At 43.6% G+C, this 22,781-nt stretch overlaps 1 protein-coding gene across 7 annotated transcripts in view; it reads left to right on the forward strand.

Moving 5' to 3' along the window:
* The window catches only part of ELL2 (elongation factor for RNA polymerase II 2), a 189,238-nt gene that overhangs the window by 149,198 nt on the left and 17,259 nt on the right, over positions 1–22,781 (forward strand). For all 7 annotated transcript variants that reach the window (XM_033915312.1, XM_033915405.1, XM_033915494.1 and 4 more), the window contains one exon: positions 14,779–15,352. In XM_033915312.1, coding sequence (XP_033771203.1) covers positions 14,779–15,352 — 574 coding nt within the window. The remainder of the gene's footprint in view (positions 1–14,778; positions 15,353–22,781) is intronic.

Raw genomic sequence — 22,781 nt, forward strand, 5'->3', positions numbered from 1 at the left:
ATTTAGTATTGGTCACCTTTCTGCAGGCCAGTCTAGAAAAAGGGCTTGCGGTGGCTTCCCTCAAGGTTCAAGTGGCAGGTCTCATGTTTCTGGGTGCACAACGTTTTTTTTTATTACATCTCATCCAGACATAACCAGATTTCTAAGAGGTGCACTCGTTTAAGACCCCCACTACATCATCCCTTTCTGACGTGGAACCTCAACACAGTTTTGAAGGGCCTTACTAAGCTCCATACTTCGTGGTCAAAATAGTGTTCCTAGTGGTAATTATCTCCACGAAACATATTTCACAATTGTAAGCTCTATCTTGTAGGGAACCTTTTCTCAGGATCACAGAGGCAGGTATAACACTCTGTGCTGTTCCTTTCTTCCAAAAGTTGTTTCCGATTTCCACGTCAACCAGGAGGTTTGTCTGCCTGCTTTTCGACTCACTGGGTCGGATAAGCAAGGTAGGATATTATAGAAACTGGATGTGTGAAGAGTTTTTTTATTTCACTACTTAGAAAGGACCACCTGTTTGTACTCACTAGTTAGTCCAGGTATGAAAAGCCAGCATCCAATGCCTCTATTGCCAGATGGATTTGCATGGCCATCTCATTGACATCGCCTGTGGAAAGCAGCCACTGTTTTCTCTCAGGGCGCATTCAACCAGGAGTATCTCAGCTTCATGGGCTGAGTCTTGGTCCATCCCTCCAGTTGAAATTTGTAGGGCAGCTACTTGGTCTTCCCTTCATACCTTTACAAGGTTTTAGAGTACATGTGACAGCTCAAGAGGATACCACCTTTGGGTCCTTAGTGTTGCAGGTAGGCTCTTCTGTCCCACCCTAGATGTTGCCATTGCTTTGGTACGTCACCTAATATAAGGACTCCTGAGGAGATGTTAACAGAATGAAATATTTAGGTTCATTCTTGTTAATCTTCTCAGGCCTACCCTCTTTTCCTCAGTTATGCCTGCTTTTTTTGCTTCTATTTCTCATTTTCAGGCCTGAAATTCTTCTCCTGCCAGCCAAATGTAAGTGCATTATTCAGCATCTGGTTCCTTTTGATGTGCTTGTTGCATATAGCAGGTTGGTTATTTTATACTGGCATAGTAGTTAGAGCTATAGCCTAAGCACCCTGAGGTGGTGGGTTCAAACCCTATGCTGCTCCTTATGATCCTAGGCAAGTCACTTAATCCTCCACTAGTCCAGGTACATTAGATAGACTGTGAGCCCGCTGAGACAGATGGACAAAATGCATGTGTACCTGATTTGTAACCGGTTCTGAGCTCTTTTGGGAGAATTGGCTAAAAAATTGAATAAATAAAATACATTTTTGCATGTTGTTGTTTTATAACCTACGGAACTGTAAAATGTCAGCAGGGAAGTTCCCTGAAAGCTGTATGCTGAGGTGCTGAAAGTTGTATCGCATTTCTGCAAGACCTGGTTCGTGGGTTTGGATTGAATATCTAATGTAAGGACTCCTGAGATTAACAGAAATAACTTAGTCTTCCATTAGGATTATCAGAACGTGGCTGTTAATAAGGGGAAGGATATGGATGGATAAACTTTTTTGATTAAATCAAATTGGCTACTTTTAAATTTTTTAAATTTTACATGGCAGTGCACCTGATACATGTAGTATTTTGTGCATTATGTATCAATATGTGATTTGCAATTGTTGAAGGAAATACATTAGCTCTGCCTGGAGGTTCAAATGGCAAGACTCTTCAACCTATTCTAGAGTACAGTAAAACTTTGGATTGCAAGTAACTTGGTATGCAAGTGTTTTGCAAGACAAGCAAAACATTTTATTAAATTTTAACTTGAAAAACAAACAAGGTCTTGCAATACAAGTACATACAATATACACACATCACAGCACAATTGAGCCGATGGTTCTTCTCACTCTGACACTGCAGGAGTGTACATACAGTTTTTTGTATTAAAGTTTTGCGGTTGTGGAACGAATCATCTGAGTTTCTATTTCTTATGGGGAAATTTGCTTTGATATACGAGTGTTTTGGATTATAAGCATGTTTTTGGAACAAATTATTCTCGCAAACCAAGGTTTTACTATATTTTCAAACTCATTTCAATGTATTTTGAATTTTTATACAGCAGAATTTGAAGTGTTTAAGGATAAGAAGACGTTGCAGGGTACTGTAGAATAAGGTGCAATAGGTATTCTGTCCCCAGCTGCTAGCTTGGCAGTAATAGAGGGTGAAGTAACTTGCATAGGGTTATAAGCACCATCAGTAGAATTTGAATCTTGGTTTCCCTGGTTTCCATTCTGTTGCTCTAACCACTAGGCAGGCTTTCCACTCCAGATTTGATTTGAAGACAAATCTCCCATAATAAGCCTCATGGTTCAGTACCAATCAGATGCTGCTATAGGAATCTCTTAAAGCATCTTTGAATATGCCAGCAGTTTCCACAATATTGAACAGATCTGTCACCCACCCCTCTGAAATCTCACCACTCAGGCTATCTTGAAGTTCTTCCTCTTGCCATTTCAAAATTCAGTTGTTGAGCACTTTTTTTAAATCCTTTGTGTTATAAAATCAACCACTAGCCACGTGCTTATACATTTTTTTTAAAATGGTGAGGCAAGACACTGCTGAATCCATATTGACTCTTAAGCCATGTGTCTAAATAGTAACTTTTTTTTTTTTTTTAGTATACGTTACTTTTCCAGGCACAGGCAGGATTATCACAAGAGTCTTTAAAAGTAGGCATTACAGTGCTCTCACTCACCCCCCCCTCCCAAACCTCAAGTATCAAAGATGTTTTGAATTATTGCTAACCTGTTAATAGTAATTCATAACCTATTTCATATTTGAGTTTTCAGGACTTTAGGGTGAATACCATCTAGTCCTGGCAATTTGAGAGTGTCGATGAGATTTATTACATCTTGTAGACTTAGAAATAGTAACATAGTAAATGACAGCAGATAAAGACCTGACTGGTCCATTCAACAGTCACATTCATTGTAGGTTCAACATAGCCTTAATAATCTACTAACTATTCATTTTATTTGCTAAGTTCCGCTATTAAGATGCCTTCCCTGTCCCTCAAGCTAGGTAAGACTTGTACTCATAAGATATGAATGTAGTATAAAATATGCATACTTGCTCCTGATTCATCTTGCTACATACAGACAGACCATAGAAGTCCATCTGGCATTAGCTACTCTGCCCCACTGCTGGAGTCAAAGGTAACACCAGTCTGTCCTGATCGGTCTTGCCATATGCTGGACACAGACCATATAAGTCTGTATAGCATTGGCTTTGCTTCGACTGCTGGAACTTCAATTTAGACACTGCTCTTGCACATCAGAAATGTAGCTGTTGATCTATTGAGTTGTGCCAATACTATCCTCTTTCTAGTTAAGGATCCTTTGTATCTATCTCATGCATTTTTGAACTCATCACTATTTTTGCCTCCATCACTTCTACAGGGAGGGCATTCCAGGCATCTATCACCTTCTCTGTGAACAAGCATTTCCTGATGTTACTCCTAAGTCTACTACCCCGCAATCTTATATGCTTTAATTGTTCTAAATCACCATTAACATGATAGATTACACAGGTCAACACATCATTTTCATCAGAGTTAATGTTAGGTGGGTTTTGTACTATTTTTTTATGTTGATTTCAAATCTGTATTTAGTTTTTCACTAGCACATCACATTTTTGTAATGAGGCTCATATATAATTATAAACATTAATTGGGCAAAATATTATGTGTTTATAAGATAAACATATAAGGGCGGTTAACGACAGTTGTCTTTGTTTTTTATGCTACAGACATGGTGATTAATATCTGTCTTTATCCCAGGACAAGCAGGCAGGTATTCTCACTAGTGGGTGATGTCATCAGACAGAGCCCCGGTACGGACGTCTCACAAGCACGTGTTGCTTGTAGAAACTTAAAGTTTCTAGATGCCCGCACCGCGCATGCGCCGGTGCCTTCCTACCCGGAGATCCGGGCGTGTCTCCTCAGTTCTTTCTTTTCCGCGGAGCTGAGAAGTTCAACTTCATCATGCGCTAGCTGAATTCAGTTAAATTTGCCTTCCTTGTCCGCGTTTTCGCTTTCTTTTAATTACAGTTAACAGTTCTTTTATTTTTCATAAAAAAAAAAAAAAAAAAAAGAAGATTATTTCCTCTGGCGGGTCGAACGGGCCGGCCACGTGGCTCAGGCCCACTGGCTTCGACCTCGCGGCGGAGATTTTCCGGCCTATGTCCCGGCCAATCACCGGGTTTAAAAAGTGCAGCAAGTGCCAACGCGCGATTTCACTCACGGACCCTCACTGGCGCTGTTTGCAGTGTTTGGGCCCTGACCACATTCCAAAATCGTGCAGGCCTTGCTCTACCCTTACGGCACGCTCATTCAAGCGGCGTTGCCTATTGTGGGAATCGATGTTCAAGATGGACGCAGCTAAGGATCCCTCAGCCTCCACTTCATCCGACACCTCCCCGGTTCGGGCAAAACGGGCATCGACCCCTCCTGCATCGAGCGTGTTGAAACCGGCATCGCTCGCCCCGACACCATCCACGAGCTCGACGTCGGTGCCTGCCCCGGTCTCCTCGGTTCAGGTACCTCTTCCTTCCACAGTGCCACCAATGGTCATCAAAGTGCCGAAAGCTACTAAGCAGAAGCACTCGGCCTCGAAGGAGCGCGATGCCCGTGCAGGAGGACCCCCTTTCGGTGCGGATCCCTCCTTATCGGCTTCGCTACGGTCCGTGCTGGAAGCTCAATTCGTTGAGCTCATGCAGACCATCGGACCCGGGCTCATCGCTGCCATACAGGGTGACCTCCCGGTACCGATCCAAAGGGGCGGTCCGCCCCCTCCCCCACACCGTTCGACCCCGACAACCGACGAGGACGAACGGGGGAGGGCGGCGATGCCCATGCGGCAAGCCTCGCTTACCGATATGCCGCCATTAGAACCCATCACGCCTCCGCGCCAACATGGGACCAGACCTCCGATCGATACTCGAAGCCCTGGGCATAGTCAGGAAGAGTCCCTCCGTACTCCTTACCAGACTTGGGTAGCATCGCAAGAACCCGCATCGCAAACCCAGTTACGATCCACCGCTTCCAGCCCTATCCACTTGGGGGCCTCGGGAGACCATGCGATGCACATACGATCCCGATCCCCGTCCCGACACCGAGACGGGCACCGATCGAGACACTCATCCTGGCACTCCTCACGCCATTCGGAGGTGTCACCGCAGAAAAAACTGCAACGTAGGGGATACTCCTCATCAGAGGTGTCCCCTCCGAGGGACCCGGAGTACGAGGAGACACCGGTGCCCGATTCTCCTTGTCACTCCCCGATGTCCACGGACCTGGAGGCCTCATCATCCTCCAGCCCGTCCCACAGACCGACGCTGGCGGAACAATTGTCCTTCTCATCATTCCTCCGACAAATGGCGGATGATCTGGATGTGACCCTTGACACGGGCTCCAGATACTCCAAAGAGTATCTGGACACCATGCATTTACCTAACCCTCCAACGGAGTCGCTTCGGCTCCCCCTGCACAAATTACTGGACCAGACCTTCATGCAGTGCTTCGAAACGCCGTACTCCATACCGGCGATCCCCAGCAAACTCGATGCCCGATACCGCATCGTGCACCATAAAGGGTTCGAGGGCCCCCAACTCTCCCACCAATCCCTACTGGTCGAGTCCTCCCTTAAACGCTCTCATCCCTCCCAGGTCTACGCCTCTGTACCGCCGGGCCGAGAGGGGAGAACGATGGACAAATTTGGTAGAAAATTCTACCAAAACTCCATGATGGCGTCACGGGTGCTAAACTACAACTTCTTTTTCTCCTCCTATCTGGAGTTCTTCTTGCCGGTACTCCACAAGTTCACTCCGTTCATAGACAACCAAGCTCGATTCGAGTTCGAGGAAGTGGTAGCCTCCCTCTCCCAATTACGCCTCCAGCTGATGCAATCCTCCTTCGATGCATTCGAACTCTCGGCACGCGCCGCCGCAAGCGCGGTAGCTATGCGTCGCCTGGCATGGCTCCGTACTATCGATATGGATCCCAACCTACAGGACAGACTCGCCAACGTACCATGTGCTGGAGCTGACCTGTTCGATGAGTCTATCGAAACTGTTACCAAAAAGCTGTCGGATCATGAAAAATCCTTTCAATCCATCCTACGGCCCAAACCCAAACCTCAACAGTCTCGACCTTCCAGGCCACCCCTGATTTACCAGCGGCGTTACATGCCCAGACAAACGCCTGCTGCGAGAGAGCCTGCGAAGAGACAACCTCCCCAGAAGTCTCAGCAAAAACTTCAGCCACCGGCTGTACCTAAGGCTCCCCAGCCCTTTTGACGCCCCTCCCGGGAGCATAACCTCGGCCTCTCCCATAGGGGGCCGCCTCCATCTTTTTTACCGCCGATGGGAGGCCATAACCACGGACCTATGGGTCCTCTCCATCATAAGAGAAGGATACTCTCTTCAATTCCACCGGGTCCCCCCGGACCACCCTCCAAGAGAGTATCCTTCAAGCTCGACGCAGACCGCCCTTCTTCTTCAGGAAGTCCAAACCTTACTTCAGCTTCGGGCGGTCGAGCCGGTCCCGTCAGACCAATTGAACCGAGGGTTTTACTCCCGGTACTTCCTCGTCCCGAAGAAAACGGGCGATCTGCGACCCATTTTAGACCTTCGGGTCCTCAACAAGTTCCTGGTCAAAGAGAAGTTTCGCATGTTGACTCTGGCTTCTCTATACCCCCTCCTCGAGCAGAACGACTGGTTATGCTCCCTGGATCTCAAGGAGGCCTACACTCACATCCCCATTCACCCGGCCTCCCGAAAGTTCCTCAGATTTCGGGTGGGAAATCTGCACCTACAGTATCGAGTGCTACCATTCGGCCTATCTTCGTCCCCCAGAGTCTTCACAAAGTGCCTGGTGGTAGTGGCCGCAGCACTCCGGGACAGGGGTCTACAGGTGTTTCCATACCTCGACGACTGGCTCATCAAGGCCCCGTCAGCCCCAGAGGTCACTTCGGCGGCCTTGGCTACAACCTACTTCCTCCAGAATTTGGGCTTCGAGATCAACTTCTCCAAGTCTCATCTACAACCCACCCAGTCCCTCCCCTTCATCGGAGCGGTCCTGGACACCACCCGACTCTGAGCATTCCTGCCCCGGCAACGCATGGAGTCTCTTCTCCATCTCTGCCAGTCGGTGGCTACTCGCCAAACCCTACCGGCGAGACAACTGATGGTGCTCCTGGGCCATATGGCCTCCACAGTACACGTGACACCCTTTGCCAGACTCCACCTCAGGATCCCCCAGTGGACCCTGGCATCACAGTGGAATCAGACATCCGATCCACTATCCAAACGCATCGTAGTTACACCTGCTCTTCGGCAGTCTCTACTTTGGTGGATGACCTCTTCGAATCTATCCAGAGGTTTGCTGATGCACTCTCCCCCCCATCAGAAAGTTCTCACAACCGACTCGTCGAATTACGCATGGGGGGCCCACCTGGAGGGTCTCCGCACCCAAGGATTCTGGACCAGTGCAGAAAGACTACACCAAATCAATCTATTGGAACTCAGAGCCATCTTCAATGCGCTCCAAGCTTTCCAACATCTACTCCACGACATGGTAATCCTCATTCGCACAGACAATCAGGCCGCCATGTATTATATCAACAAGCAAGGAGGCACGGGCTCGGCCCTCCTTTGCCAGGAAGCTCTACGAGTCTGGGACTGGGCGGTACGCCACAACGCCCTACTCAGAGCAGTATACATCCAGGGGGAGAACAACGTCTTAGCAGACAAACTAAGCCGTCTGCTACAACCGCACGAATGGACTCTCCATTCCAACCCCCTTCACCAAATCTTCACGCAATGGGGGACGCCTCAGATAGACCTCTTCGCGGCTCCCCACAACGCCAAACTGCCTCAGTTTTGCTCCAGGATCTACACTCCTCATCGCCTCGAGGCAGATGCCTTTCTACTGAACTGGGGGAAACGATTTCTATATGTGTTCCCACCCTTCCCGCTGATCCAGAAGACTCTGGTCCAAGCTGAAACTCGAACGGGCCACCATGATTCTAATAGCTCCTCGGTGGCCCAGACAACCTTGGTTCTCCCTCCTACTTCAACTCAGCAGCAGGGAACCAGTACCACTTCCAGTGTTTCCTTCACTACTTACTCAACATCAAGGATCACTACTTCATCCCAACCTGCAGTCTCTCCACCTGACAGCTTGGTTCCTCTCAACGTAACCCCTCACCAATTCTCACAAGAAGTGAGGGAGGTCTTGGAAGCTTCCAGGAAGCCTGCCACTCGACAATGCTACTCCCAGAAATGGACCAGATTCTCCTCATGGTGCGTTTCTAAGTCAAAGGAACCTCAACGAGCTTCCTTATCCTCCGTGCTGGACTATCTCCTACACCTATCTCAATCTGGGCTCAAGTCCACATCCATACGAGTCCACCTGAGCGCTATTGCGGCGTTCCACCAGCCTCTACAAGGGAAACCCCTCTCGGCCCATCCGGTGGTCGCCAGATTTATGAAAGGACTCTTCCATGTTAACCCTCCTCTCAAACCACCCCCAGTAGTTTGGGACCTCAATGTAGTCCTTTCCCACCTCATGAAGCCCCCGTTTGAACCACTCAACAGGGCCCCTCTGAAGTATCTCACCTGGAAAGTGCTTTTCCTTGTAGCCCTTACGTCCGCTCGCAGAGTCAGCGAACTCCAGGCATTGATGGCGGACCCACCTTTCACAGTATTCCACCATGACAAGGTGGTCCTCCGCACTCACCCGAAATTCCTGCCTAAGGTGGTCTCCGAATTTCATCTCAACCAATCCATTGTACTTCCAGTATTCTTCCCTAAGCCTCATTCTCACCACGGAGAATCGGCCCTTCACACTCTAGACTGTAAACGTGCCTTGGCTTTCTACCTGGATCGCACCAAGCCACACAGAACCACTCCTCAACTTTTTGTCTCCTTCGACCCTAACAAGTTGGGAAGACCCGTATCAAAACGCACCATCTCTAATTGGATGGCGGCTTGTATCTCTTTCTGCTATGCCCAGGCTGGATTATCACTTCCTTGTAAGGTTACAGCCCATAAGGTCAGAGCAATGGCAGCCTCAGTAGCATTCCTCAGATCAACACCAATCGAGGAAATTTGCAAGGCTGCCACCTGGTCCTCGGTTCACACATTCACCTCACATTATTGTCTGGATACCCTCTCCAGACGGGATGGACAGTTTGGCCAAACAGTATTGAAAAATTTATTCTCTTAAGTCGCCAACTCCCCCTCCATCCCACTGAGGTTAGCTTGGAGGTCACCCACTAGTGAGAATACCTGCCTGCTTGTCCTGGGATAAAGCAATGTTACTTACCGTAACAGTTGTTATCCAGGGACAGCAGGCAGCTATTCTCACGTCCCACCCACCTCCCCTGGGTTGGCTTCTCAGGCTAGCTACCTGAACTGAGGAGACACGCCCGGATCTCCGGGTAGGAAGGCACCGGCGCATGCGCGGTGCGGGCATCTAGAAACTTTAAGTTTCTACAAGCAACACGTGCTTGTGAGACGTCCGTACCGGGGCTCTGTCTGATGACATCACCCACTAGTGAGAATAGCTGCCTGCTGTCCCTGGATAACAACTGTTACGGTAAGTAACATTGCTTTATCATGTCAAGACATTGTACTAATCATCCAGATAGTTTGTTACATCTGTGGTTCATTCACGACGAAAGCATGTCACCCAATTACCGTAGATCTGAAGAAGGTATACAAATTGTACTTTTGCTGTCCACTGGGTGACCAGGATAAGTCTTGGGCTCCACATATCATCTGTACCAGTTGTTCCAACGGACTTCGTGACTGGCTCAATCGACGAAAGGCAGCGATGTCATTTGCAATCCCAATGATACTGAGGGAACCGTGAGACCATATTAAAGATTGCTACTTTTACCTTGTGAACATAAGTGGATTCTCAGCTAAAACTAAGCACAAAATTATATATCCTACTCTGGATTCTGTTATTAGGCCTGTCCCTCATGATGACTCACTGCCTGACCCTGTACCTCCACAAGATGGACTTGCTTCTGTGGAATATGATGAGAAATATGATGATGCAGCAGCTGGTCATAATCCAGAATTATCTGATCCTGATGATGTGAATGATGAAGATTCAGAACCAGAGACCTTTACACAAGCTGAGCTCAATTATTTTATTCGTGATCTAAATCTTTCAAAAGGAAAAGTAGAACTTCTTGCTTCAAGGCTTAAGCAAAAGCACTTGTTTGCAAAAGATGCTAATATAACTCATTACAGAAAAAGGAATCGTAACTTAACAACATTCTTCACTGTAAATGGCTCATTGTGCTTTTGTCATGACATCAACGGGTTCTTCAACAGTTTGTCACAAGTGCATTGTCCAGATGAATGGCATCTCTTTATTGATTCTTCACAGAGAAGCTTGAAAGCAGTATACCAATTGCCCATTCTGCTCATCTAAAGGAGTCTTATGAGACTATGAAGAATTTACTAGAAGCAATCGGTTATAAAACACACCAGTGGAACATCTGTAGTGATCTGAAGATCATTGGAATGCTAATGGGAATGCAAGGAGGATTCGCTAAATACTGCTGTTTCCTGTGCTTGTGGGATAGCAGATCTACAGCTGAACATTGTCAAGCATATATGGCAGCTGAGGGATACCTATAACCAAGGGACAAGCGGTATGAAATTTATGCCATTGGTGGATCCTCATAAAATATTTCTTCCATCTCTTCATATCAAGCTGGGGTTGATGAAGAACCTGGTAAAGGCTATGGGTAAAGCAAACTTGCCAGGTTTTCAATATATTAAGAAATTTCCAAAAATCAGCACTGCAAAACTGAAGGAAGGGATATTTATATGCCCACAGATCAAGTCCATTATGCAGGATGAAGATTTTAAGCAGTCACTCATCAGCTGAGCTTGAAGCTTGGGAGGTATTCAAGTGGTTAATGGAACACTTTCTGGGCAACCATGAATTTTTCATACAAGGAAGGAGTTCAGAATCTCCTTGACTCATATGGGAAACTTGGCTGTCGCATGTCATTAAAACTTTTTGCACTGACATCTTGACTTTTTTCCGGAAAATCTTGGTATAGTGAGTGACTAGCAAGAAGACTTCTCAGAAGAAAGGTCACAAACTTATTTTTAGAAAAAGATTCAGTTACTGTAAAGGACACTTAGGCATACACTCAAAATATGTGTAGTCCTTCAATGGAAACTTCGGCATCACGCCACGAAGCTGTTTCTTAAATTTATGAATTATCTCCTTGTCTTCATCACCCTGCTTTTCTTTGGCATTGGAATTTTTTCCATTTCTTCCCTCTGGGTTCCTTGAAAAAGACCACGAAACATGGCCCATGTCGGGACCTCCTAACAAATTTAAGTTAAGTAGGATTTCTTTATCCTTCCTGCCATTGAAAAATTCAGTCAGATATTGCAGAAGAACACCTTATTTTCAACACTTAATAGCCATACACAGTGATGGGACAGTGGGTTCGGCTATAGGAGCTTTGGCTCTTGGTCAGACTACACATATTCTGAGTGTATGCCTAAGTCTCCTTTACAGTAACAATCTTTTTCTAAAAATAAGTTTGTGACCTTTCTTCTGAGAAGTCTTCTTTCTGTATTACATATATTTCGCTTTGACTTCTCAGCCCTGAAAATTTTGTTTGGACAATCATCCTCACCTCTCCTATTTTTGACTGAGTGACTAGCAAGGACATTCAGTTAATGGAGCATTTCTACCAAGGTTTCTAGAATGAGAGTATGATGGGTTGATTACTGCTGGATGTTGTGCCATGACGATCCAGAAAGAACTCACAAAAAGAAATCATACTCTAAGCATTTTTGAAGACATAATGGTTGCTAAGTGACAGTCCAGTATAATTATGCTATGCTGTGTGCTTTATTTTACTTTGAACCGAAGATACTGCAACATTTCTTTAAGTTGATGCTGCAATTCTTAAAACCCTATACGTTAAAATGCTATAAACTAACATTAGTCATAACTTTAAAAAGTTTACGTGACTGAAAAAAACTAATAACAGAGCTGAAATCAGCATGAAAAACTGAATTAGAAAAATGTGCTGTTGTCAGATTATGAAAAAAAATTTTGTTCCCTTGTGTTATCGTTTATTACATTTGATATACTGCCTTAGTTGCAGCAAAATTCAAGGCGGTTTTACAATAAAATATATATATATCAAATAAAACAAAAAATAAATAAAAATAAAAGGAGCACCATTTAAAATAGAATAGCACAATACTTTTATACAGAGTACATAAAACCATTCATGGTCTATCACTGCAAAATTATGTTCTCTATTATCAAGTTAACAAAAAACATGTTCAAAAATAGACCTGTATGGTTCATCTAGTCTGCCCAATAAGGTGGTCAGAACTGTATCAGCCTCTCCAGGCAGGTTACATCCCTATATGCCTTATTTAAATGAGAATATTATTTTCCTTTGATTCTCTCCTCTTTGTATATAGGGGTCCCCTGTTTGTTCAATGCATTTTTGAATTCTGTCAAGTTTGAAGTCCAAGTTTCTAAGTTTATTAAAATTTACTACCCCACGCATTGGGGAAACATTCAGGGCAGCTTACAATATAAAATACACTAAAATAAATACAATGGATACAATAAAATCTTAAATAAACCTAACGAGAAGACAACATGGAGGTCAGGTGGAGGATCTACATAATATAATAGAAAAGAAAAAGGGGAAAAAACATTAGGGAGGTTCTATTTTACTCGATACCCTCAGCACTGTACATTGAAGAGGGAGTTAATATGCATCCGCAAAAAGGAATGTTTTCAGGTCTGCCTTGAATTTATGGATTTTCGGAATGCATTTGACATTTGCTCGTGAAGGACTCCTTGGGAAACTGGAATAAGGGGCATTGCCCTTCTTTGGATTGCAAACTGGCAAAATGACAGGAAACAAAGTAGGACTAAATGGTTATCCATATGGAAAAGGATCAGTAGTGGAATTTCCCAATGGTCTCTGTGGAGTTCTGTGAACTTTTTAACTATTTGTAAATGATCTGGACGCAGGGAATGACAAGTCAGATTTGCAGATGATGTCAAATTATTCAGTTAAAATGGCTGGGTTACAGGATGGTTCTCGTTAGACTAAGCAACTTGGCATCTAAATGACTGACAAGTGCAAAGTGATGCATATAATGAAAAATACCCTGAGTAAGGGTTTGCCATCCAAGAAAGATCAGTTGTGTGGCTAATACATTGTAACATTGAAATTTCCAGCCCAATGTGCTGTAGGTATTAGTGATTTTATTCTCAAAGGGAGGAAGAACAACTGAATAACATGCTTGTCATAAGTCCCTGGTGAGACTACACCTTGTATGTAGTTCTGATTGTTCCATCTCATAAAGAATATAATGATTCAGAAAAGTGTGATAAATAGAGGATAAAACCTTCCATGAAGAGACTAACCCTCTCCTTTACAAAGCCACACTACCGTTTTTAGCGCCAACCGTGGCGGTAAGAACTCTGACGCTCATTAAATTCCTATGAGTGTTGGAGTTGGAGCGCCTCAGCTGAGAGAAGATAAACTTCTATTATATTCCCTCAGTTAAGCTTTCATCCCATTCATAGTTTTATAAATAAGGAGCAGTTATTTAATGTTTCAGAATACAAACAGGAGGATACACATTTGGGCAAGTTCCTGGAGAAGTCTATAAATTAGCCAGATAGAGATGAGAGAACTGTTGCTCATCCATGGAGATGAATTATGAGAAATAAATCTACTTTGTGGAATCTGCTTAGCATGTGTGACCCAGCATGGCAAAAGTCTGAGGCTGGATGCTGGGCTCAGTGGAACTTAGTCCGTTTCAGCTTGGATTTTTCAACCTTTATAAAAACAGATTCTTGGGGTATGGTGATCTTTATGCTGGGATAATAGAAAAAGGGATTGAGACTTGTATACCACCTTTTTGTAGTTAAACAACCACACTCAAAGCAGTTTTACATATAAGTACTTCATACATTTTTTTTCTATCTGTCCCGGTGGGCTCACAGTCTTATCTAATGTACCTGAAGAAATGGGGGAGGATTGTGACACCCAAGGTCTCAGGGAGCAGCGTGGGGTTTAAACCCATAACCCCTGGATGCTGAGGCAGTAGCTCTAACCTCTGCAACACTCTCCTCACAAGCCTCAGTAACAGATTGCATGGCAGCTCTGCTATAAGGGGCGTTTTTTTTTCACTAAACATCTGATTAAATAGGCATCAGCAGATCAGATTCTTGTCAACCCTTGGGGGGTGAGGAGCAGAATAGATTTACGCTGTCCTTTCTGGTATCTGGAGTAAGGTGTATCTGAATTGTTAACTGAATTGTTACTCCTTTTTGTTAATCATACCAGACTAGTTATCTTGGATTTATACTGTATGCATTGACTGTAGAGTGATGAGGTTACTCAGCTTGTTGATGCTGTTTAAAAGAATAAAAACTTACATTGCAGGACTGTAATGGAAGGCATTTGAGTTTAAACCTCAAATGTGTTTGGTCTCACCCCAGCAGGTATTTTTGTTTGGTAGCATTGGGTAAGTAGTCTTATATGACGACTATTTGTGCATTAGTCACTACTTTTCAAGGACTCAGGACATACCCTGACTACTTTTAAAAAACGGCCTACTTTGTCACAAAATTGTTTTAATGTTTTACAAAGCAAGATTCTTGTGGTTTGGAATTTGTGTTAATGTAATTTAAAATTTTGTGTTTTCAGAAACGGCCTTTGGAGACGGATTTTATTGATCCCTTAATGAACAAAAAACCTCGAATATCTCATCTTACTAATAGAGTCCAGCCAACTTTAAATGGTCATTTGAATTCCTCCAGTGAGAGAACAGCTCCTGCTCTTCCTCCTCGTCCACCTCCTGCTGCTGCTACCCCTGCTGCGCCACCTCTTCCTCCTGCTCGCCTTTCCGTTTCAAATCCTCCACAAACTCTAAACTCTAATTCAAATTCCCCCAGTACCCCTGAAGGAAGGGGGACACAAGATCTTCCTGTGGACAGTTTTAGTCAAGATGGTAGAACCTTTGAGGACCAGCAAGAAAAATGTGTCTCTCGGACTTCTATGGAAAACCTAACCTCAATTCCTGTTGAACTGGAGTGTTCAAAACCTATAGACAAATTGGCGCATTCAGTTTTGCACAAAAAATCAAAAAAGCTAAAGAAACATAAGGAAAAGGTCCGAACCCTCAAAAAGCAGGACGTTGAGAGTACTGAGGACAATAAGCAGGAGCAACTGAAAGAACGTGCTACATTGGAGAAGAACTCCAGTCCCAATGCAAATAAAGGTATGAGGAAAAAATATTATGTAATGTTTTGATGCTATTTGTATGGCTAGCATGCCTGTCTTCCAGACTTGAGATTAGTCCTATGGATTCCTTGGTTTCAAAGTTCTTTCCTAGCCATAATAGTATGGTGCTTGTCACATTTATGACCTTGTAGCTAGCCATGTTCCAAACTTTTAAAAACCTCAGGTAATATAAAAGTATGTTTGGTATGATGTAATATTTTTAATTGTGATGTATAGATGATAGAGCTTTAATTCATCTTTGTTCTCCATTTAAGCAATGGTATACACCAAAGCCCATGGTTGACCTGTAACTGTTCTCCTTAGATATGCATTCTAGGCAAATTGAGTTAGAAAGTCAGATGTCTTCAAACACCTAGAAGCATTTGACTGCTGGCTTCCACGTAGGAGGATTATTGAAGGAGGTTAGATTGTTTTGCTGAAGTTAGTGCCATAGTAAACCTTGCTGTGAAATAAAATGCAATCTAGACAAAACTATGAATTGTATGTAGTAGCATGTTCTATGAATTTTTTATTTAGAAAATCAAAATGTATTTTGAGAGGACATATTTGTATATGGTTTTTACAAGTGTGATTTTTCCAATTTTTTTGCCTGAATTTTTATTAATGAAAATTTCTGTACTGCCTTACTGGCACAGAATCATCCAAAGCACTTAACAAAAATTCAAAAACAAAACTAGGGCTAAGGTGTTAGTAAGCCAAACCTTTGATTCCAGCTCCAATTGCTACTGATATTAGGCCTTTTTTTTTTTGTTCTGGATCTAAAGTACAGGTAAATATAATTATAGATCAGAACAAATATATATAAAACAATAAATGTACCATAACTTATTTTGAAGCTAAAGTTATGCAACACTATCAGATATGGATTGGTCTGATTCATGAAGTTCTCCCCACACAAGGCTGGTGCAAAGATATTAAGGTGAACTCTCAGCCTTAATGCTCATTTCACCTTTTATTGCAATCACTTGTGTCCTGTTCAGGTTGCATAACATAGGGGTCCTTTTATCAAACTGCAGTAGAGCTTTTTACTACGGGACAGCAAGGTAAATACTCCAACACTCATAGGAATCGAATGAGCAGTAAAAAGTAAAAAGCTCTACCACTGTACATCCTGTTTATCATTTTGAAGGTGTCTCCAGAATTGTACACAATATTCTAAATGAGGTCTCGCTAGTTTTATATATGGCATCAATACCTCCCTTTTTCCTACTGCCCTATCTCTCCCTATACACCCTAACATCATTCTAGCTTTCGCTGTCACCTTTTCAACCTGTTTGTCCACCTTAAGATTACATACTGTCTCCTCTTTCGTGCACAAAGTTCTTGACCCTCAACTGTACTGTTCCCTCGAGTTTTTGCAGCCCACATGCATGACCTTGCATTTCTTAGCATTAAATCTTAGCTGCCAAATTCCAGACCATTCTTCAAGCTTCGCTAGGTCCTTCATATCATACCATCATGGGTGTCTGTTCGATTACAGATTTTGGTATTATCTATAAAGAGGCAAATCTTACCCAACAGCCCTTCCAGCAATATCACTTATAAAAATGTTAAAGGACATTCCCAAGAACCGAACACTGAGGCACACCACTAGTAGCATCCCTTTCCTTAAAATGATCTCGATTGATCACTTCCACTCAATCAGTTCCTGACCCAATCCGTCACTTTGGGGCCCATATTGAGTGGATAAAGTGTGTACACTGCTCATATCTCATTACTGCCTTGAGCATACCTGATGTGACAATTGGTTTGGTCAGATATTCTGCAGAATTAGTTTGGTGTCTTTAATCTATTTCCACTCTTCTAGGCCCATTTTTATTCTGTTCTAGGCTGGACCCTCACAACAAGACTATATAAGTTATGGTTTCTGATAGGCTTTGCCTTTGCAAGTCCCTGTTGTCCTTGATTTGTTGTTTTTGGTGAGCCTAGTAGCTAGGGATTTATATATATATATATATGTATATATGTATATATATATATGTATATATATATATATATATATATATAATAAACTGCCTCACTTGTTGGAGAAAGCAGATTTACTCACCTGTAGCAGGTGTTCTGAGGATAGCAGGACATGTATTCTTGAATCCCTCCCTCCCTCCCTTTCCTAGGAGTTGTATTCAGTTGCACAATAGAATGCTGCCAAAGGCTGCTTAAAGCTATGGAATACTGGGGAGTATATTAGATGGTGTGACCCATAGGTGAGAATGCATGACCTACTGTCCTCAGAACACCTGCTGTATGTGAGTAATGTTTGCTTTACTGCAATGTGGTGTATATGGTAAGTTGTCAGCTACTTGTCAATTGCATCCAATTCAGACTTCAACCAGGTGGCTTATTGGCAGCAGCTACCTTGGCTCGTAGTAGTGGTAAATCAAATTTAATATCATGATCTGTCTTGGCATTTAATTTTTCCTGTAACTATAATGATTGTCAGTTAAGGTCCCATGGGATGGGACTCATGTGTCCCTTCAGATTGAAGCATGCAAGGAAGAGCTTTTTTCATATGCATGCATGTATTCATTTATTCAGATTTATATCCCATCCTCCCAGAAGAGCTCAGAATGGGTTACAAGTTTACATACATAATAAAACATAACAGGCAGGCAGCATATTCTCACATGTGGGTGACGTTATCCACAGAGCCCCAGCACGGAAGGTCCCAAGTGCATCACCACTTTAAGAACTTTAGAAAGCTTGCGATCGACTGCACCACGCATGCACGAGTGCCTTCCTGCCTAACGTGGGCGTGCGGCTCCTCAGTTCGATGTTTTCCACGGAGCTAGAAAGTCGCATCATTGAACAGTCAGTATTTATTTACCTTGCCTTCCCGCTTGCGTGTACTTATTTTTCTTTCTTTTCTTTTCCCGGTCTTTCTTTTTCCTTATAAAATTTTTTAAAAGACCCTTCTTTCTCTCTTTTTTTTTTTTTCTCGTTGCCTTCCTAACTTAATGTTATCCCAGGACAAGCAGGCAGCATATTCTTGACTGATGGGTGACGGCACCGACGGAGCCCCGGTACGGACAATTTTAGAGTGATTGCACTCTAAGAACTTTGAAAGTTCTAGTAGGCCGCACCGCGCATGCGCGAGTGCCTTCCCGCCTGACAGAGGTGCGCGGTCCCCAGTTTCTTAGTTTCCGCGGAGCTAAGAAGACGCGTGTTCCAACTGCTGTTGGAAAATTTTTTCAAATTTTTCTCGCCTTCCCGCTCGCGCGTTATTTTCTTGTCGTGATTTATTCACCTCATCGTTTCTTTCTTTTATTTTTTTTTTTTTTAAAAAGTCCATTTTTTTTTCGACTTTTTTCCGGTCAGCCCCGGCCGTTTTTCCCTTCATGCCCCCTTCACCGGGTTTTAAGAAGTGTCAGCGGTGTGCACATCCTATTTCCCTTTCCGACCCGCACAAGTGGTGCCTTCAGTGTCTGGGTCCAGACCATAGGGCAGAAACGTGCACCCGCTGCAGTTTTCTCCAAAAGAGAACTCTAAAGAATCGCCAAATTCAACAGCGAATTCTGCGGCAGGTGCCAGCAGACAATTTTCGTGACAGACCCACACTTCGTGGTGCATTCAGTGTCTCAGGCTGGACCACTGCATTGATTCTTGTTTGTGGTGTTCTTTGGAAAAAAATGCACTTTTTCGGTGCCACAATGGAAGAGACCAATCTCCGCATCCTTCGAAGTCTGTGACACCGAAAGTAAAGGTACCGCAATCGACTGCACCAACAGCCAAGGCACCACATTCTATGGCATCAACTTCAACAGCACCGAGGTCTTCTTTGGCACTGCCTTCCACACGGCATCACAGCCTCTTGCTCCATCCAGTAAGCTAATGAAGAAGTCACCAGCTTCCCAGGTAGGGTTGCAGGGCATTGAGTCATGCCAGCCAAGCGACGACTCTTCATGCAACTTGCTCCACAATCCAGGGGTTTTCTTCTTAAGTCATCCTCTTCGGAGTGGGTCGCAGCACCAATGGAACCAGCAAAAAAGCCACAGGTACCAGTGCCTTCTCTGAAAGAACAATTTGAAGAGTTCTTTCGTGCGGAGTACGGTGAAAGTTTTCAAAAATTATTACATTGATTCCGACTCCGCAGGTACCGATCCCACAGGTACTGATTTTACAGGCAGTGTCCTCACAGGTACCAGCCCAGCCTGAGCATACAAATGCCAGGTATGCCGGTACCAGTCCTCAGCCTTCAATGTGGTCTCCTGGAACTCGGCACCGCCCATCATCCAGGCGTGCATTCAAGACTCATGATTCCACTCATCGATCCAGTTTCTCGAGGCATCGTTCCTCCTCTCAGACATTCTTAATCCAGCAAAGTCTTCCTGCAAATCTAAACATATTTCTAAACGTTCAGAAAAGTGTAAACACCATGCACTTTCAAACCTGCTGCCTGTTATCAAAGATGATATGCAGCTAAACCATCTACTGCTTCACATCCTCGGCAGAAGAAACAAAAACAGCATTCTCGGAAACCTTCACAGTCTGCTCTAGCTAAGCCTTCTCAGTCTTTTTGACCAGTTACTAGAGAGCATAGTTTAAATAAAATTACCTCTCTCTTCCTCGACCAATAGGATGTCTTCAACTTTATTCTCACCACTGGGAAATCATCACATCCGACCTCTGGGTTACTCCCTTCATTTTCTCACCATCCCCCAGATCATCCTCCAAAAGAGTCTGCTTCCAATCTCCTTCAACCTTCTCTTCTTCAGGAGATTGAGAGTCTACTTCTCAATGCCATCAAGAAGATTCCTTCAGAACAAGAGAACATAGGGTTTTATTCTCAGTATTTTCTGATAACAAAGAAGATGGGAGGTGTTCGACCGATATTGGATCTCGGAGCTCTCAACAAATTCCTGGTCAAGGAGAGATTCAGAATGTTAACTCTAGCAACTTTGTATCCCCTTCTCAATCGCAACGATTGGCTATGCTTCCCATTCCACATCGCATCACTTTCAAAATCACACTTCTCACTTTTAAAATGCTCAAATCCAGACTTCCAGCTTTTATTGATAAGCTATTGATTCCGCACACTCCAGCCAGAATTCTTAGATCTTCTCAAAATCTAATTTTTATTCCCTCTCTCAAAACTTTTCATCTGCGACGTACCACATCATTTGCCGTTACAGCACCCCAAATCTGGAACTCCCTGCCCTCCTATCTAAGGGACGAACCAAATATTGATAAATTTAAAGGAGCATTAAAAAGCTTCCTCTACAGATAACACTTTTAATCCATAATCCAGGACTCTCTTACAATCTATAAAAAGGCAGCTCTCAACTAACTTACCCCTACCCTTTTGTGTTATCCTTAGATGTCTTCTTTTCTAAAATTATTGTATTTCACTCTCTGTCCTCTCGTTTTCTGTTTGTCAGTAGGTCTTGTTTTGTGTTTTGGTTCTCATTATTTATTTTAATTTTGATCCCCTCAATTTAATTGTGTTATATCGCCTAGAATATTAATAGGCGATTAATCAAATTTTTTAATAAACCTTGAAACCTATACTCACATTCCAATTTATCTGGCTTCCAGGAAGTACCTCAGATTTCAGTACTCCTTTTCGAGTTGGCATCCTATCCCAGAGTCTTTACGAAGTGCCTGGTAATGGTTAGCAGCAGCCTTGATATCTCAGGGACTTCAAGTTTTTCCCTATCTTGACGACTGGCTCATCAAGGACCTTTCACATTTCAGTGTACTCTCAGCAACACAGCAAACTGTTTTATTTCTCAAGTTTGGGATTCAAAATCAATTTCCAAAATCTCAACTTCAACCATCTCAGAAGCTCCAGTTCATCGGAGCCCTTCTAGATACCACTCAACTCAGGGCGTTTCTTCCCCAACAGTGTCAAGACACTCCAACTATGCCATCAAGTTGTCCAGCTTTGATCTCTTTTGGCAAGATGCTTGATGGTTATTTTAGGACACATGGCATCAACAGTTCATGTTAGGGTACTTCAGCTTGGAAAAGAGACAGCTGAGAGGAGATATGATTGAAGTCTACAAATTCCTTAGGGGTATGCGGCACTGGCTGCCACAGAAGATATTGCCTGCCTGCCTGCCCGCCCCCTCTGCCAAAGCCACTGGTGGAGATCCCTCCTTCCTGCTTGCCCCCTCCCCCCCCGCCAAAGCTGTAAATGGGGATCTCTCCTTCCTGCCTGCTCCTCTCCACCAAAGCTGACCCAGAAGGCTTCCCTCTGATGTCAGAGGAAAACCTTCTGGGTCAGCAGGGGATCCCAGTTACCTCCTTCCTGCCTTCAGCAGTACTTGTTGGAAGGATGTGTCAGTGGCTCTTTCACGCTATACGTAGCTGATCCAGAAACCTCTGACATCAGAGGGAAGGCTTGTAGGTTAGCTGCCTGCATGTCCCTGCAACAAGTGTCGCTGAAGGCAGAAGGAGCAGCCCCGCTGGATGGCACTGAAGAAAGCAAGTGCAGTTCAAGCAAGTAAATGATAGAGGGGACATGATCTGGGAGAAAGGAGGCGGGGGGAATGAGCACGTTGGGACATAGGAGGGCACAATTTTGGGACAAAGGTTGGAAGGCAGGGAGGGCCACGAACATGGGAGAGAGGGGGCATTGACCTGGGACATAAGATGTTGCTCTTTAAACCTTTTCTAATTCCACTATCTTTTTTTAGATATGCCTACCCAGAATTGAACACAGTACTTAAGATGAGGTCACACCATGGAGCAAAAGAGGCATTATAACATTCTTAGTCTTATGTGCCATCCCTTATCTAATAATTCCTAGCATCCCTTATCTAATAATTCCTAGCTTTTGGCCGCTGTCACACATTGGGTGGAAGGTTTCAGCATTTTGTCTACAATGATACCTAGATCTTTTTCTTGGGTGCTGACCCCTAAGGTGGACTATATCATCTAGTAAATGACTTAGGTTATTCTTCCATATGTCCATCCCTTTGCATTAAATTTCATCTGCTATTTAGATGCCCAGCCTTCCAATTTCCTAAAGTCTTCCTGCACTTTTTCATAATCAGCATGTGTTTTAACAACTCTGAACAGTTTAGTGTCATAAGCAGATTTTTTTTTTTTTTTTGTAAATCTTTATTCTTTTTTTTTTTTAATTCACAATAAGTATAACACAAATACAATAATTTTATACTTTAACATTACTTATTATATCATCAAATTATAGCTATCATCAAATATCCCCCCTACCTTATATCCAACAGCCCCCTTTCCCCCACCGCCACCACACACTGGACGTGTATGAACAAAATGAATTAATATTTATTCTATGCAATAATTTTAATCTTTACAATATCTTGTTAATGGCTCCCAAATCTGAAATGTTTTTAAATTTCCTTGCTGTATAGCAATTATCCTTTCCATTTTGAATATGTGACATAAAGAGTTCCACCAAAAGCTGTAATTCAGCTTCTTCCAAT

The sequence above is a fragment of the Geotrypetes seraphini genome, chromosome 1 (assembly GCF_902459505.1).
Source record: "Geotrypetes seraphini chromosome 1, aGeoSer1.1, whole genome shotgun sequence".
Lineage (NCBI taxonomy): Eukaryota > Metazoa > Chordata > Amphibia > Gymnophiona > Dermophiidae > Geotrypetes > Geotrypetes seraphini.